At 36.8% G+C, this 17,719-nt stretch overlaps 1 protein-coding gene across 8 annotated transcripts in view; it reads right to left on the bottom strand.

Annotated features, from left to right (window-relative positions):
• Positions 1–16,274, bottom strand: part of slc4a7 (solute carrier family 4 member 7) — a 44,831-nt gene extending 28,557 nt beyond the window's left edge. For 3 of the 8 annotated variants that reach the window (XM_084089318.1, XM_084089313.1, XM_084089316.1), the window contains exons 1-2: positions 16,134–16,274; positions 3,409–3,490 (exon numbers count right to left, since the gene is read on the bottom strand). In XM_084089318.1, the coding sequence (XP_083945444.1) occupies positions 3,409–3,490; positions 16,134–16,178 (127 nt within the window). In that variant the 5' untranslated portion in view covers positions 16,179–16,274. Of the gene's footprint in view, positions 1–3,408; positions 3,491–9,178; positions 9,696–16,133 lie in introns of those variants that run through there. The other 5 variants (XM_084089317.1, XM_084089315.1, XM_084089314.1 and 2 more) reach the window with 3 other exon arrangements.
• Positions 16,275–17,719: the final 1,445 nt, after the last annotated feature.

The raw sequence follows: 17,719 nt of genomic DNA, 5'->3' as shown, positions 1-17,719 counted from the left end.
TTCATTCAGCCCGGTTTTGTGCAGAGAGCGCTCATAGTGTCAGGGTGTGTGAACATGTGTGGTCTGTGCAAACGCCTGCTGTGTCTACACCAGTTTCACACGCTTGTCTACACGGAGAATGCATGGGAGGCTGAAACTCGATTACACACTTTGTCAGCCACAACAGCTCATGAAAACATCTTGCAAATTTTTCAGACACATAGAGGCACTGCAAATCACTTATCTCATGTGCATCAATCCTTCAAAGCATGCACTCCCCAACTTGAAGTAAACAGAGTCACTGACTTCCATACACACTGGGTCAAAGGTCTCCAAAGCACATCATTAAATCTAAATTAAGCCTCTAATGGCAATTAGATGGTTTTAGTCAGATTACATGCAAACCAGTGCCCTATTTAGATGGAGAAGAAAATAACGGTGTGGATACAAAGCAACACATTCAACGGCAAGTAATATGGAAAGGGGGGTGGAGGTGGGACGACCAATACTAAACCTTCCTCCCACATTATCTCGACACTCCCCTAAACATCAGCTACAAAACAACAGCCCTGTGCAGAGCTGCACGCCTGTGAAAACCAGAGGTGGACAGTAACAAAGTACATTTACTTGAGTACTGTACTTAAGTACACTTTTTGAGTATCTGTACTTTACTTGAGTATTATTTTTTCTGGAAACTTTTTACTTTAACTTCACTACATTTGAAAGACAAATAACGTACTTTTTACTCCACTACAATTCTGTCAAGGTCCTTGAGTAGAAAGTAACATCAGTCAGGGCATGATTTTGGTTGCAGGGGTTGCATTTTGGTTGGAAATGAAAGTCGGGTTGACGTCAGAACCCTGCATCTGATTGACATCAGAACCCGACGTCAGATTGACGTTGGATATTGATTGAAAATAAAAGTCGGGTTGACGTCAGAACCCGACTGATGTTGGTTTCTGACGTCAACCCGATTTTCATTTTCAGCCACAATACAACGTCTGTTCAACGTTGGAGATCAACGTCAAACTGACATTGGATTCTGACATAAACCTGATTTTCATTTTCAACGTTGGGTTTGGTCTTCTAAATGCGACTTTTGTCACTTTTTTGGAGCACACTAGCTTATAGATAACAGTAAGGTTAACATATTCATACTAAAAGCCAAAAAACTTTAAATAGGGCAGTATTTGAGGGAACAGCCATTTGCGTGTCCGAAACCATTGTGGACGTTATTGAGTGCACTTATTCAATCTCACATTCAATCCCACTACTGGAACTGTGTTCTAGAAATAAATTTGATATTGAGATGATGGTAGGTAGGCAGGCGTAGATTCAGAGGCATACGGTACTTTAAGTATTACATACAACAATGCAACAATAATAAAACAATGCATTGACATTTACTTTTTACTTTTGATACTTAAGTATTTTTAAAAACGAGTACTTCTGTACTTTTACTTAAGTAAAAATAGGTCTTTACAACTTTTACTTGTAACAGAGTAATATTTGACCAGTAGTATCTATACTTTTACTCAAGTAAGGAAGTTGTGTACTTCGTCCACCTCTGGTGAAAACCCATCCTGGTCCTTACTAATTACAATAATCAGCCAAGGCACTCAGTCGGCAGGGAAAGCACAGAAAATGATAAAGATATCAAAGAGCATGAAGCTGAAGAGCTAAAATTGGCACCAAAATGACATGAATCATTGACCTACGTCTGTTACGATTACATCATTACATGTGTCTGGCAGAACGGCACGAACAAAGATAACAAAAGAATCCTGCCTGAGGTCTATAAATTAAAGCAATATAAAAAATAAAAAAAAAGAGTCTGTATTCATTTACTCATCCTCGTGTTAGGCAGAATGCTTATGCTCTTTTCCATACAATGGATGTAAATGGGAACTGTAGTTATCAAGCGCCAAAAACGACAATGAAAGTAGTTATATGATTTATGCACTATATTCTAACTTTTCTGCAGCCGCATAATAGCTTTGTGTAGAGAATCATTTAATAGAAATATTGAAAATATTTATAAAATATTGGTTTGAAAATCTTGCTGACAGCTGAGGTCACCATTTACTTTCACTGTATGGAAAAGAGCAGATTAAACATTGTGCTAAAGAACTTAAAATCTGCTACATAAGAAATGCAAGAACTATGCTTTTTAAAATCATTACACTGAATAATATGCAAAGGATTTCCTGTTACTTCCCTTAAAAACCACATTAGCTTTCAACAAGAAAGTGAAAGAGAACAAACAGGAATGTTCAGTGCAAGATGGTGTTTTACATAAGAAATACAGAGTGCAGTTAATGCTGGAGGACACAAATGCATGACCCGAGCAGGCCCAGTTTAATTAATTACATCTTGAGCAATTGTCTAATCCATCGTAATGCTATTAAAGTGAGCGGGAGGCCAGCACAGCACAGCCTATACATGCTACTTTTAAAAGGAATAAATTATATGTTAAAATGTATTAAAATAGAAACGATTTATTTAAAATTAATATTTCAAAATATGACTGTTTTTACTGTATTTTAGTCAAAGAAATGCAGCTTTGGCGAGCATAAGAGACTTCTTTCAAAAATATGAAAAAATCTTACAAACCCAAACTTTTGAACTGTAATGTAAATGCATAAATACATAAATAATACCTAACATTTAATTTAATACCTAAACATATAAATAATAATAATACATAAATAATCAAATTTAACGATAACAAAGAAAACATTTGTCAACATTAAATTGGTCTGTTTATGTATATAATCAGTATTACAAATTGTGTTTTTCAATCTTGAATTGGATTATTAATGCATATATATCAGTACATATCGGTCCGCCACTACTTACAGCTTTGTTTCATTCACTGGCGTCATAGTAAGGGAATCAATTCCCAGACTATGAATGCCATAATTGTAAGAGCCAGATGTAGGTCATATGTTCCCTCACACTATGTACGAGTCACTTTAAGACTGAGTTCCTGAGGGTTCTAGACATTCCTTGCCTTACTCACGATCTGACAAAGTGCTGTTATCAAACACCTAGTGCCTCCTTTCCAACATGTACAAGCTTCCAGAACACAGGCAGAAGGCTGATAGCAGGATCAGATCACCTGGAAACATGCCGATGGCCCATGAGAAAGCCTTCAGAGGGGAAGGGGGGCGGTTTAAGACACATTTAAGGTCAAAAACCTCATTGAACTCAGCCAAAGAGTGAAATGAGGTTGAGGGGTGTTGATGGTTTTAATCATTGTGCTTTAAAACACTCCCAAAAGTAACACATGTGAAAGAACCACAGATATTATTCACTGTAGACCTCCATGTGCCAAAAGACCAGATGGTATGCTTGAGGATAAACAAAGCATATGATTTTGAGGAGAAAATAAAGGAGGGGGTTATGTGAAAGGAGGGAGTGACTTACTTTCAAGCTCCTCTTTTTCAAAGTTTGTGTGGATGGTAGAGCTGGTTTTTCCCTGATCAACAACAGCTTCCTCATCATTGCCCTGAATAGAGAGAGATAAAGGTGGATGAATGTGTGTAACAACAGAGTCAACAATCAATCCATGGCAACACGTAGGGCAGCCATTCCAGTTATTGTAACTGAGAATTGTGCAATAGTTAAGAGTTTATAACGTAATTGGGCTGAAGACTATGTTTTTGGCAATGCTCTCCTTGGCACAAAACTGAAGGAAATAGGTCACAAAATAAACAACTAGAGTTCATTTTGTGTCACATGAACCAAAGCATGTGGACAGCACTGCTACCTCAGTCAAAAAGAACATAGTAACTAAAAACTGAAATACGCACGGCATGTCCACAGAAATATTAAGATAAATAGTGACTAAAGCAACTATCACAATTAATATTGCTCATACTAAGATTTTGGGATCGGAAAAAACTCCTTACCTAAAATATTAAACTTTGTCATGTAACTCATCCCACATTTTTTAGCTAACGACATAAATTGTAGCCAAATACATTAAATATTTTTATTTCTATACACATACATACACACATATACATATATTATATATATATATATATATATATATATATATATATATATATACATATATTATATATATATATATATATATATATATATATATATATATATATATATATATATATATATATATACACACATATATACACACACACACACACACATATATATTTTATATATATATATATATATATATATATATATATATATATATATATATATATATATATATAGATGATAGATATAGATAGATATAGATAGATATAGATATATAAATATATACATATTTATATTATATAGTTTATTCAATTATTCATGATCATGTTCGTATTGTATCAAAAATTGTTCTACTCATCAGTAAATGAACACTTAAATATCAAAATATGATGTATTGGCATCAGTCACCACTAACAATTTCATCAGAAAGTAAAAAAAAAAAAAAAGTTTTAACCTGTGGCCATAATAACACGTCTCTAAAATAAGACGTGCTTTAAGACCATATTATCAACTAACAGCTGCTGTCAGATGGCACCTGTCTTTTGTGCAGGGAAGCAGGGAAGATCTGAAAAGTGGTGGGAACACATTAAGGCATTAGTCTTTGAAAAATAATTATTGTCTCCTAAAAAGTGATGGGGATATGTCCCAAAAAATGATAATGGTTTCTCCACCCTTGCTTATCGATGCTCCATCATGAGGGACTAGGACACAGGCGCTTCAACTAAGTATCAATTTGTCTAAGTCCGGGCTTAGACTAAACTTCTTTAAATGCATGCTGCACATGTCCACTTCCAGGCTATAATACGTCTACTGCACAATATTTTCCAACCACATTGGTTTAAAAGGTTGAGTCACATTTGGTGACCATGTAAATGAGTGGCTAGAATTGTTACATGCTGCCCACTCACTTTTTTACAAAGACAATGAGCTTAAATTGGGCCCAAACCAAGTTAACTCCATTTTCTCTATTATCAGGACAAAGCCGCAATTTACAGGCACAATTGTAAAATGAGAAAAATGTTCCACTTGCAGCCTAGAAAGGATCCTAAAGTATGCTTGGGGGACACAAGAGTGCACACTAGACATTGTCCAGAATTTCCCAAGAGATCCCTGCATGACTATGAGAACATTTTGGTGGTCGCTGTAGAAGGAGCTGGTGTGTTGGAGATGGTGATTATGTGACATTTTTCCAGATGCGACCCAGGGTATTCTCAGGACTATGCATGAGTCCCTCTACTGCATATTTTTTTCAATTCCCCAGATAATACCCCCAATTCCCACAATTCCCAACCATTGCTGCTGCACTTGCCAAGTCTCCAGACAGAACGCTGCATAGATCTGTGAGAAAACAAAGTAACCTCTTCCTTTTCTGTGACATCACTTAAATATATATTTAATATATAAATATAATATTATATTATATATTATATAATATTATAATGTTATAAATATAATATTGTTTATTTGAAAGTTCTAATATGCAGGTTGATTAGTATATATACATACATACATATACATACATACACACATACATAAAATACATTAAACATATATAAACTAAAATCTAAGAATAAATGAAATCAACCTTACTAATCAACCTGCATATTAGAACTTTAAAATAAACAATAGACACAACTACGTCCTCTGGGCAGCTGCATGACAAGGATGATGTAACTATGGTCAGATCAAATTCACAGCTATTCTTACCACGAAACTATTTCAGGGCAAATTTTTCTGAGCTCATTCAAAAGAGCACAATGTAAAAATAAATTCTGCCATAACCAACCAACAATTGCATAATACATTGGCCATCCCAATGTGAGAAAGCTTGAGACATGAGACAGTGTGATACAATAGTGCCAGGGCTGCCACATGTCCTGAATCATCAATGAGGTTAAAATACCTATCAGCAGAACAGTTCTCAGAAAAAGGTCTAGGGTTAGTACATTCAATAATGTACACTAGGCTTGCTACGATAGAAGCAATACGGTTACATCACTTGACCACCGCGGCACGGCTACCCATAATTTGATTTTAAAAAAATGTAAAAATTATATAAAATCATTTAGTTCAGTTAGACAACAGACACTATTAAACTGAACGTGTCTGCTTAGTAAATCGTGAGCCGAACAAGAGTCGCAGCAAAGAGTCAGATTGCGGAATATTTGGTGTCAAAGTGAAATGTAAAAGCATCTATTTAAGTGAGTAAGTTTTGTTGTTGTGTTTTTCATTAAGAATAATAGGCTAATGAACTCACCATTCAAGCAATCTGCCCCGAATTGGTGCTAATTTGTACCCTGGAAATCCAGTTCTCGCGAGAGCACAAGTTGAATTTGCTCAGCGAGTTTACTCTGGTGTCGAGTAATGATGCTCATTAAATATGCCCTTGTATCCGAGCTGCACCAATCACATCGGGTTATCTGATATAGGCGGGCCAGAGGCGAGCTAAACAGATGACGACAGAGCTGTGACGTCGAAGTCATTAGTAAACATTGCAAGATGTCTATGGATGAACACCAGTTGTTTGAAACGGCTTTGGCCGCTACAATGAACGAGTTAGACTTGGCTTTTTATCTAAAAGAGGAACAGAAGACGCCGCTCGAATCGTTCCTTTGCAAGAAGGGCATTTTTGCTGTTTTGCCGACCGGATACGGCAAGAGTCTAATCTACCAGTTAGCTCCGCTGGTAGCCAAGCGTATGAGGCTTGTTGTGATTGGTCGTAGTGTTATCCAATTGCGTGCAGTGCATGCTTGGTGCCGCCCCTCGAGCTGGCCGATTTTCATTAGTCGATGTCAGACCATTAATCTTTCAGATTTAGGTCTGGATTTCCAGGATAGCTAATTTGAAAGTGAAACTAAAATGTCCACGGGCGCAGAGCGAGAAGAACGGAGTGAGCGTTTTCAGTTCATTCCTATGGAAAAACGCTCACTCTGTTCTGATCGCTCTGTGCCCGTGGACACGTGTGGATGCACGCATTTTACTTTTGCCTTTAAATTAGCGATTTAAAAATCCCCCCGCCAGTGATACCGGTATTACTATTACCGGTGTTGTCACACGCCGATTTACCGGTGAGAAAATATCCTCACCATCACATCCCTAATGTACACATAAAAAAATGGATATTCAGTGTTTTCTGAATTGAAGTAGTCTAAACAATCATCTCACCTCTACATTTATAATTATTGATGCCTGATGTGACTTGTAAATTTATTGAAATTATAGCAGGGACAAGATTATATTAGCACTGTTTGTTGTATGCATTTGGCAAGGGATAGAGCGTTTAGACCCCAAAACTGTGACATTGGATTGGTACAAATGCGCAGTATTCATAGATTTTAGCCTGAAGAACGTGGTTTATACACACACAAAACACATTTCTGACACAATCATGGGGATACACATTGATATTACTGGAATCAAAGTGTCTCAACATTTGCTAGACTATATTATGCTGTGATATGCGTGTTTTCTTCCTGTACATTCCAGTACAGACCCTTGTATAAAAAACCCAAGGTGGCTCTGTCTCAGCACGGACCGAGCCAAGCATTCCTGAGTGCCATGGCATCAGATATCATCCCAAAGGGCAAAACGAATTTACCATAACAACACGTGATAGGCAAGGTGTCTTGAGACCAGTGACACACTTTGCCCTTTTTCATCAGAATGCCACCAAATTTCAATCTCATGTAAATTAAATGTCAAACTAAACACGATTTTGGATAAATTGAGAATCACGTTTTTTTTTAAATAGAGATCATGATCCTCCCACGATTCTGAACAGACAACTAAACAAAATAACATGTAATTTAATATAGGTTCTGACAAAATGTTAATTGCTGCTGTCTATTTTTAACTGTTTAATGAATCTGAATGAACTGTTTTAAAATAGCGGCTTGAGTGAATGATTCAATAGCCGCTTTCCGACCAAGTAGTTACGGGAACTTAGTTATAGGAACTTTCCACTTCTAAACAGTTCTATGAACTACTCTCCCCCAAACTCAGTTTTGCTGTTTGCGTTCGCACTGGCCAAGTGGCCATAGGAACTGGTAGGAGGGGTAAGGGAGTGACGCAAGCACGGTGACTTTTATTCTGACGGAGCGACGGACCTTTATTTTGACGGCGCTGAGAACGCCAGTGCAAACAATGCTCGCATTCTCTGTGTTCATTAGTTAGCGATCTGTCTAACATGTTATTAGATAGAATTGTTATAGAAAGTAGACAGTATATGAAAAAAAAGTTATTAGCCTATGTCGTGTGGTTGATGTCCAGTGTTGCTAGCTGGGCAGATAAACATAATCATGTTTGGCTTGGTCCCCTCAAAGTTGTGTTGGATTTTCTCTTCAGCATAAAGGTTTAGAGACCCATCTATCACTGTTTTCCATGTTTGTATCTAGTTTCTGGAGTAAATATATAGGCTATAATCTGTGTGTTTACATATAGCTGTTTTAAAAATGGCAGGTTCTGGTGTTTTGCGTGCGTTCGGTCATCAGCGTACACTAACGTCACGGGTAGTTCCTATAGTGCTGTTTTAGACCCTACTGGCCTACTCTGAAGTAGGAGCTAAATTAGTTCCTCCAAATGGAGTTCCTAGAACTAAAGTCGTTCCTAGTCGGCGTGTTCGCACCGCAGGAACATACGGGTACTTTAGCCAATAGTTAGGAACTGTGAAAAGGTTCCACCGGTCGGAAAGCGGCTAATGACTCACTCATCAAGACTTCACTTGTTTTCATTACTTGATGAATCAGAATTGTTTTGAACAAATCTCCAGAATGAATGATTCAATTCTCTATTTTGATTGCTTCCGAAGACTTCAGTGTTTGTATTTGAATTATAAACTTTTTTTATAAACCTTCTTTGTAACAGAAATAACGATACTGTGGGCGAAGACTGTTTGTGAAGCGGTTTGACAACTGCTGTCTCTAGCTCATCGGCAGTGCCGACGCAGATTAGATGTTTAATAGACAGGCGAATTGTCATTAAGGAATGAGATTGCGATCTTTTAACAATTAATCGTGCAGCTCTACTAAACACACTATGCTGTGTTCTCAAGGCAATATTTTGAAACAGAACCCACAGAGCAAGCACTAAGCCAAAGCATATTTGATGAGCTACGCAGAATCTGAGTTATATGCCAAGCTCCAAAAAAAACTGCATTAGGTCAGATACAGTGAGTCAAAGAAAAACATACCGAGAATATCGTAGCTCCTCTGGTGGTCCTCAAATTCACAACATCTCCCCAGAAGTCCTGCATTTTTCACAGACCCTGGGGAGGAACTTTAAAACTTTGTCACTTGGAGAAAATCAAACTGCACTTAAGACCACAAAAGCTTCAATGATGCAGACGATCAGGTCCGGAGATACTGATCATTCATGTAGCTCATAAATATGGTCCCCTAAATAAATGTTAAAACCAGAGATCAAAAGATCAACCTGAAGTTTTAAAATGTTTAGGCTACTTAAAAGCAAAAAGGAATGACAAGCTACAATCACGATCTGTGGAAGAGGAAGTCTCCACGCACTTCCTAAAAAATGGCAGTCTGCTTCTACCAAGATCTGTCACTCTGACTAGGAAGCAGAAGTAGGAGAGAATCCTGCAAGACTCTGCCAGTGCACAGTTCTTATGCTGACGTCGGACGGGTCTCACTCCTGGTTGCAAAGACCTAAACAAGCGGCGATATTTATATCCGAGAGCCGTTTCAGTGTGTGAGGGTGTGTTGTTGTGAGCGTGCATGTGTTTTTCCACGAGCACTGGAGCTATACATGGCCTGAGCGCTGGGAAGCAAGGACAGAATGCCATTGCCCTGAGGTGTTAAAGGGCACAAAGCAATATAGGCTATTATATGATTACAATATAATCAATATAATCCTGTGAAGCACAATCAATCTCTTATTTACCGCGTCCACACCTTTTTGATTATTATAAGAATCATAAATCATAGCACAGAGACTTCATTTCTATAATTTCTTTACATTCTATAAATCAGTTATTAGTTAACATTTTGTGAGAACCTATGATGACTATGATGATATACAAGTAAAGGGAGAGTTTTTAGTTAACCCACAAATGTACAGTTGGACCAAAGAGTTCCTGCAATATAAAGGTGTCAGAGAAAAGTCTAGTAAAAGTTGTGATATCAAATGTGTTAAAGAGAACAAATGTTGCTATCACACAGACGCAATGCTACTAAGCCACTGGTATGCGCACACTGATACTACGCTCATGAAGAGGAAGAATGCATACGTGTTGCCCCTGACAACAGAGTAACCTTTGTGGGAAGTCGTGCCATTCAGCCAGTGAAGCTGTTAATGCCTGTAATTAAAGCTGTGCAGTCTGAATGAATGATTGGGGAATTAATTGAAGAATAATAAAATAAAGGCCCATTCTATTCTAGGAGGAACCACTGTTACATTAGTTTCTAAGAATTTTCTTTCAGACAAATCATATAAGTGCATGCTTCAAGAATTCACTGATTAATAAGCAAATATTGTATACTGATGTGCTGAGTATTTGCAAAAGTTAATCAATTACATCCCCACATTTGATTTTTTTTTTTTTTTTTTTAGGTAGGCCTACATTAGGTTTATTTAACAGTAGCATTCAAGCAAGAACTACAACAGAAATTAAATGATCGAATGTAAAAATAAAGCACTGCTTAGCCTTCACAGTATGTATTAAATAAATATACACTGATTATTAAAGTTACAAAAGTTATTCAGTCAAGAGCAGTGAGTGATTTTCTCTTCGTCTTTTCTGGTTTGATTAACATTAAATGACATGCGGCAGGATTATTAGGCTGCTGTCACAAGACCCGATGCACGGATCCTTTGGAAACGCATCCAATTTATTTTCCATCTGTTTACGTTCATTTAAGACATAACTGACAGTGTTTACGTGAATACTAGCCAAGGCGGGCATTTTGACATATTCGGCCATATAAGCTGAGGAAGAGAACTGAATTTGGGATCTTTCTCTGCGCCGCAACAACTTGAGGCTGTCTACACCACACTGTCTACAAAGCGAATATTCCAAATCCATCCGTCCTTCATTTCAGAAGTAGCGCGAGTGCTTGGAGTATGTCAGAAATAGAACGAGGCATCGGTTTACTGTCAGGGATTTGTCGAGCGTAGACAGCATCACTGATTGGCTGCGTTCAAAAGCTTAGACAGCTGACTTGTTGCCTCGCTGCCCTGTCAGGCAATGACTTCACAGGCAGCGTTTGTGCACGAATGTACCTCACGAAACTGATTTCAGACAGACTTCTGTAGCAATGTAATAGTTTAATGATCTATAACAAAATAGAGAGAGCTTTGGTTATAACTAAGTGAATATTTAATGGTGCGTTCAAGTCCTCCTGGGAAGTTCGTACGTACGAGGTGGGAAGTCGTGCTTATAACGGCATGTGCGTTCAAGTCACTTTCGTCGGAGCAAAATGGCGGAGTACTTTCTCTTAATTAATTACACAAAAATACAGTATGGTTCTTAAACTCTTGTTCTAGAAAATGAAGAACAAAGAAATGTGCATCAGGTGTACTTTGTATTTTTATGTTTTTAATTAATTTATGAAGCCACTGCCAACACATCGTTACATGTTGCATTGTTATATTATAATACTATCATATTCTGTGTTGGCGATTAGCTAACTGAGCTGTTAATAGAAAAGCCTGACAATATCAAAGCTAAATACCGTGTATTCCGCCATGTTTATCACTGACACGCCCCCAACTCGTAAAGATCGGAGCTTAGAGAAAATCCCGAGCTCCCTACTGGTATTTACGACATTGTGGTGGCGTTCAAGTGCGTTCAACTCGTAAATACGATCTATACGAGATGACTTAAACGCACCATAATTACTACAATAGTAATTTTATCACTAGAAAGTAGAAATTAGATCAAAAGTGGAAAATGTTTGTCAAAAACTTACTTTTGCACACAAACTGACAACCAAACGTGACTTTCAGATGCCATCTTTATTTTTTAGCTCAACTGCCACAGAATGGAACACACAGGATTGTGGGATATCAAAGGCAGTGAAGGATACATCTATGATACCTTCAAAAATCGATCAGATGAAGGTATCTCAGGAGACAGGAAGTGAAGCTAACATTAGATTCTGACGTGCCTTGAAGCCTTCATAGCTTGTAATGCATCCTCCGAAAGCAGCATTTATAAGCTTTCGGACACAGCCATTATAATCACAAATTCTGGCAAATTCTATTGTCTTTCGTTGCGTTGTGTCGCTTTCGTCCAATGTAGACACAGTGGTATTGTATTAAAATCATTCAGTTATCGCAAGCTGTTGTGATATACATTTTATTGTGATTTGTACATTTGTGATATTTCAGGTGTATACCAGTGAGCTTTGCATGGGGACAGGGACATGTTTTCTTTATTTGGTTGTGGTCTGGCCCGTTACATCAAACTAAGCATTTTAAATCTATTGCAGCGATTTGTGAATAAACTACTGAAGTAACATATACAATTATTAATTTTGATAACACTTTACAATAAGGTTCCATTAGTTTATACATAAATTAACAATGAGCAATACATTTGTTACAGTATTATTTATTAATCTTTGTTAATATTAGTTAATAATATTAACAAAGACAACTTTTGATTTCAATGATGTATTAGTAATTGTAGAAATTAACATTTAGCCTACTAATATTAACAAATGCTTTAGAAGTACTTTTCATTGTTCATGTTAACTAATATAGTTAACTAATGTTAACAAATTGAACCTTATTGTAAAGTTTTACCATACTTTTCTCATATACGCTTTGAAAAACATAAACTGGACTAAACTAATACTAGGCACTGGCAAACAGACTTTGCACTGCTGAACACTCTCAAACCCTCATCTAAGATTAACAAAATCTTTTACGGCACAAAAATGTGAAACAACAAAACCCACTTCTAAAGAAATGCTGACTGTGATTAGAGATTCTATAGAGAATCTATATGAAAAATCTCACCCATTCTGCGCTCATTTATGAAATATTTTTGTCATTTAATAAATATTTGTGATCCAAAATTAAAAACTTCAGTATTCTGTTACAGATTCTCCCTCAAAATAAAATGTTTCCAGAGTCTCTCTAGGCCTAACGCACATGTAGACCATTGTACTGTACCAACATTACGTCTGATTAATTCTGAGATATCACTCTCAACATATGTAAACAAATGGAACCAGAAAGACTTGTGAATTAGCTAAGTTAACATTGTTGCTCGTGTTGACTACTGTACACTGACAGGTCACAGAGCCTCATCCTACAGTCCCCAGATACTCTAAACCTGCTGAGCTTACGGCTGTGCCCTCTGTGGCTTTTTCAACAGCATTGTCTGAGGGGTCCCAGCTGCCCCGTGAGCTGCTGATCCTCCAGCCAGAGAACAATGACAAACTTCCTGTCTAATCTTCCATTCTGAACCAGTGCGGTAACATTACCACAAACTCAACGAACCATGAAATCTTCCCGATAGAGTCACGGAAGAGGAGCATCATTGTCCTGAAGACACCTGAGTGATGAGTAGTAGTGAACTAAGCAACAGGAGGAAATTAAAACAAGGCTCTTTGTTACATAACAGGAACTTCCAAAACGTTCCGATAAATAGAATGCTAACTTTGTTTAACGACATCTAAACAACATACATACTTACGCGATAACGTAGAAGCATTTCCTTATCTGGATTCCAGTCAAACTCAGATTTGTTATTTGAACCCTTAATCATCATTACATAATACAGACAACATACCTGCACCAACATGAGACTGACAATTGAGGGGAAAACACATGAGAATGATGGTAGCAAGTCAGAGACTGAGACAGAGTAAAACTGTAAATAAAAAAAATCAGTGTAGCGAGGGCCCACTGGTTACTGTTTATATGAAAACATAAGCCCTTATGTTATGCTTTACACACTTTGAAAAGATAAAACAAAATGTAACAATATTCACACTGCCCATTTAAATGTCAATTCAAATAAACTCTCAGCCACTGCTTACTGCAATTTAGTGCCACTGCTTATGTCACTGCTTAATTTACAAGCATTGTATGTATTTACTTATATGAGCTAATATACTTACACTTAAAGGGATAGTTCACCAAAAAATTAAAATTAGCCCATGGTTTACTCATCTTCAAGTTATTCTAGGTGTATATGAGATTCTTCTTTCAGACGAATACAATCAGAGTTATATTGAAAACAATTCCTGGCTCTTCCAAGCTTTATAATGGCAGTGAATGGCTGTTTCTGTTTTGAAGTCCATAAAAGTGCATCTTTTCATGATAAAAGTGCTCCACACGGCTCCGGGCGGTTAATAAAGCGAAGCGTTTGAGTAAGAAAAATATCCATATTTAAAATTTTACAAACCGTCATCTCCAACTTCCGCTAACTATCGTACGCGCGCGTTCACGAGAGACTGGCGTTCCAGCGTATGACGCAGGCGTAGCATAAATTACAGTGGCAAGCGCAGAGGTTAGAGCAAAACACCGGTCACGCATATTCTCACCAGAGCGTCCTACGACACACGCTGGAACGCCAGTCTCGTATGAGCGCTTGAACGACAGTTAGCGGAAGTTAGCAATCAGGCTACAGTTTGTAAAGTTTTAAATATGGATATTTTTCTTACACAAACGCATCGCTTTGCTTCAGAAGGCCTTTATTAAGCGAACTTTTATGATGGATAGATGCACTTTTATGGACTTCAAAACAGAAACAGCCATTCACTACCATTATAAAGCTTGGAAGAGCCAGGATATTTTTTAATATAACTCCGATTGTATTCGTCTAAATCTGAAAGAAGAATGTTATATACACCTAGGATGATTTGAGGGTGAGTAAATCATGGGCTAATTTGAATTTTTAGGTGTAGTATCCCTTTAACTATATTAAGTGAGCAATATTCATACTGTTTCTTTACTTAATAGTTGTTACTGTTACTTTAAATAAGTGATGTAGTACTGACCTTATTTAAATATACACATGAATTGAAAGTGTATCTAGGCTGTTAGTATTTTATCCATTGATGACAAATAATTTGTTAAGCGAAGGAAATATACTAAAGTCATTATGACTACATGGAAATTAAGCTTTTGAGGAATTAGGAATTGTTCAATTTACTATTCTTTTTAATGTATGTATTTGTACATGTATGTCTTATGCCTGTTCTAGATTCACTGTAAACATTAGAAATGCTTTGGCAATACATTGTAACAATTGTCATGTCAATAAAGCACATTTTGAATTTCAATTTGAGAGGGGGGGGAGGAGGAGAAGTGCACACACTTACTCATTCATGTAAGCAGTAACAGCAGAAGGAGAGAGAGAGAGAGAGTTATCAATTGTTTACTATACAAATTCATGTTAACTAGGTTGACATTTTATAATAGTCCTATCTTGACAAACATAACAAGTGATAAAAATGAGTGGACTTCAATCTTAAGTGTTCATATTCTGAAAGGATTATGTGATTATGACTTTTTGTTCTGGAATAGTACATCACTATAAAAGGGAAATGTGACAGTGACATACAACCAGAGGAAATTTTCTGTTCTTTAAACAGCAGATCATACTCAGCTAAAAAATAAATGTATATGAGAGAGAATAAACACTCATTACTGCTTGTATGTTGCTATACAGTATTTTCAAAATGTAGCACAAAAAGACGAGGACATTCTTTTGAAGGAAGAAAATAAAACACAACAAAAGCTATAACGTGTATGTGTTTATGTATGTTTATAAATACTTTAAATTATTTTTATCTGAGAGAGAGAGAGAGAGAGAGAGAGAGAGAGAGAGAGAGAGAGAGAAATATTCACAGTCTAAAGCGCTCGTCTCACCGTTATTGTGACGCAATGATCTGAACGACACTTCCTGGCAGCAGCGTGATCACCCCAAAACAATGAGAGTACATTTCCACACCAATACAATCTCAAAACAAACACCTTTCACGTCCACTAAGACAATACGGATGATCATGGGTCGTTAACAACCAAGAGAAAGTGATGCTTTAAACCAACCCCACCATCCATTACCCTCATCCACGACCCTTTTCTTTCTTTGAAAGAAACGCGCTCAGAAACGCTCTAGGCATCCAAACTCTCAACTCTAAAGAGACAACAACAAATAACTTTATGCTTACTGTGGTTAAGAGTGGTTTCATCTGTTCATTGCTATCTTCCTCCATTTGTTCAAACTGTACACTTCTTCCGTCCCTCGCCGGAGACTGATTTGAATATGATATTTCGAAATGCCCCTTCTCTCGTGTCACAGCCACTGAGAGCGTGTGAATGGTATTTTTACATATATCGGGGCTTGGCAGATCCCGCCCTTGTTGAGATTGACAGGTTGTTTCATCCGTTCACTCTCACACGACCGGCTTTTTTCTTAGCCAATAACATCGTCGGAACGACGCTGGAATATGAATATTAATGAGAAGGGGAGGGATTTATTGGCTATTGGGTGGTCTACAAATAAATCCATTAGGGAAGAGAAAGAACTCGCGGTGAGGATGAGCATGATGATTTGAAAGAAGTATTATGGTGTTATTATTAGGCCTAATGGGAAAACAAAAAGGAATGTCTTGGTAAAACTATCCAACCTCTCAACAGCATGAGTAGGGATTGGTTGTACAGCAGGGGTAAACCTTTACAGACCCTTGACCCCCACCCTGACTCCCAGCCAAACCATAGTGAGTTTATAATAAAAAAATGTAAACATTATTGCATAATGCTAATGAAATCATAATTTAAATTTCATTGGTAGTTGTCCCCCTGCTTGACTGAGTTGTTTTACAACAATAGATTGGATGACAAATAACATGTAGCCTATTGTAAGGAACATATTTATTATATTTTTTAAATTATATTTAAATACATTTAAATTTTAGGAGTTCTAACTCAGGATTTCACAAACTTTTTTTTAAGCCAATGACCCATCTGTTATACACAAACTGTTTCAAGACCCAAAATGTATCATTCATTGTAGTTTTTACAGTACTTATTGTCGCTATTTTTCTGTTGTATCATCCTTCAGTTTTGTTTAGATCCTTCATCTGAAGACATTTTTAATGCCTACTGGAGGTCCGTCATATTGCACATCACAGCTGTAACTGGTTACTTTTGTTTTTTGTCAAAAATGTTCATTTAAACTGTGCTGTGTAGTGGCAAATGAGGACTGAAACAATACAAAGCATTTGCATTAAAACATTTTTTTCATTTTATTTATTTTTATTGATGGAGTTATACCGGGGGGCAAAGATTACATAAATTTGTTTTATTTAAAATTTTTATTAAAATTAAATTAATTAACATTCTGAGTCATAAAAGATGAAAAAGACTTTATTTGTGTTACTTTGGCATTAATGACAATCAGTAACAAGACATTTTTTATATAACAGGATTTTTATTTTTTCACATTATGACCGATATTGTCTAGATTAATGTTTATTTTATTTTTTAAACCAGTTACTTCAGGTAATTGGAACCAAGCAGAGATTGCAATAGTTATTGCTCGAAAATGTCTATCTTTGTACAGGGATGCCCCCTTGTGGTTCATAACTTCTCCGCATGTATTATCCTTTGATCTGGACTACAGTAGATGGATAGAGGCCTAAATTAGACTCTAAACATAATGTCACATGACTTTATTTTGTGTTTCTATTCCAGCATTTAACTATTTAAATATAATGATCAACATAATACAAATAAAGGCAGTTTCCTGTACTGT

This window comes from Abramis brama (assembly GCF_963993115.1).
Source record: "Abramis brama genome assembly, chromosome: 17".
Classification (NCBI taxonomy): Eukaryota; Metazoa; Chordata; class Actinopteri; order Cypriniformes; family Leuciscidae; genus Abramis; species Abramis brama.
This window is presented reverse-complemented; position numbering and strand designations above follow the sequence as displayed.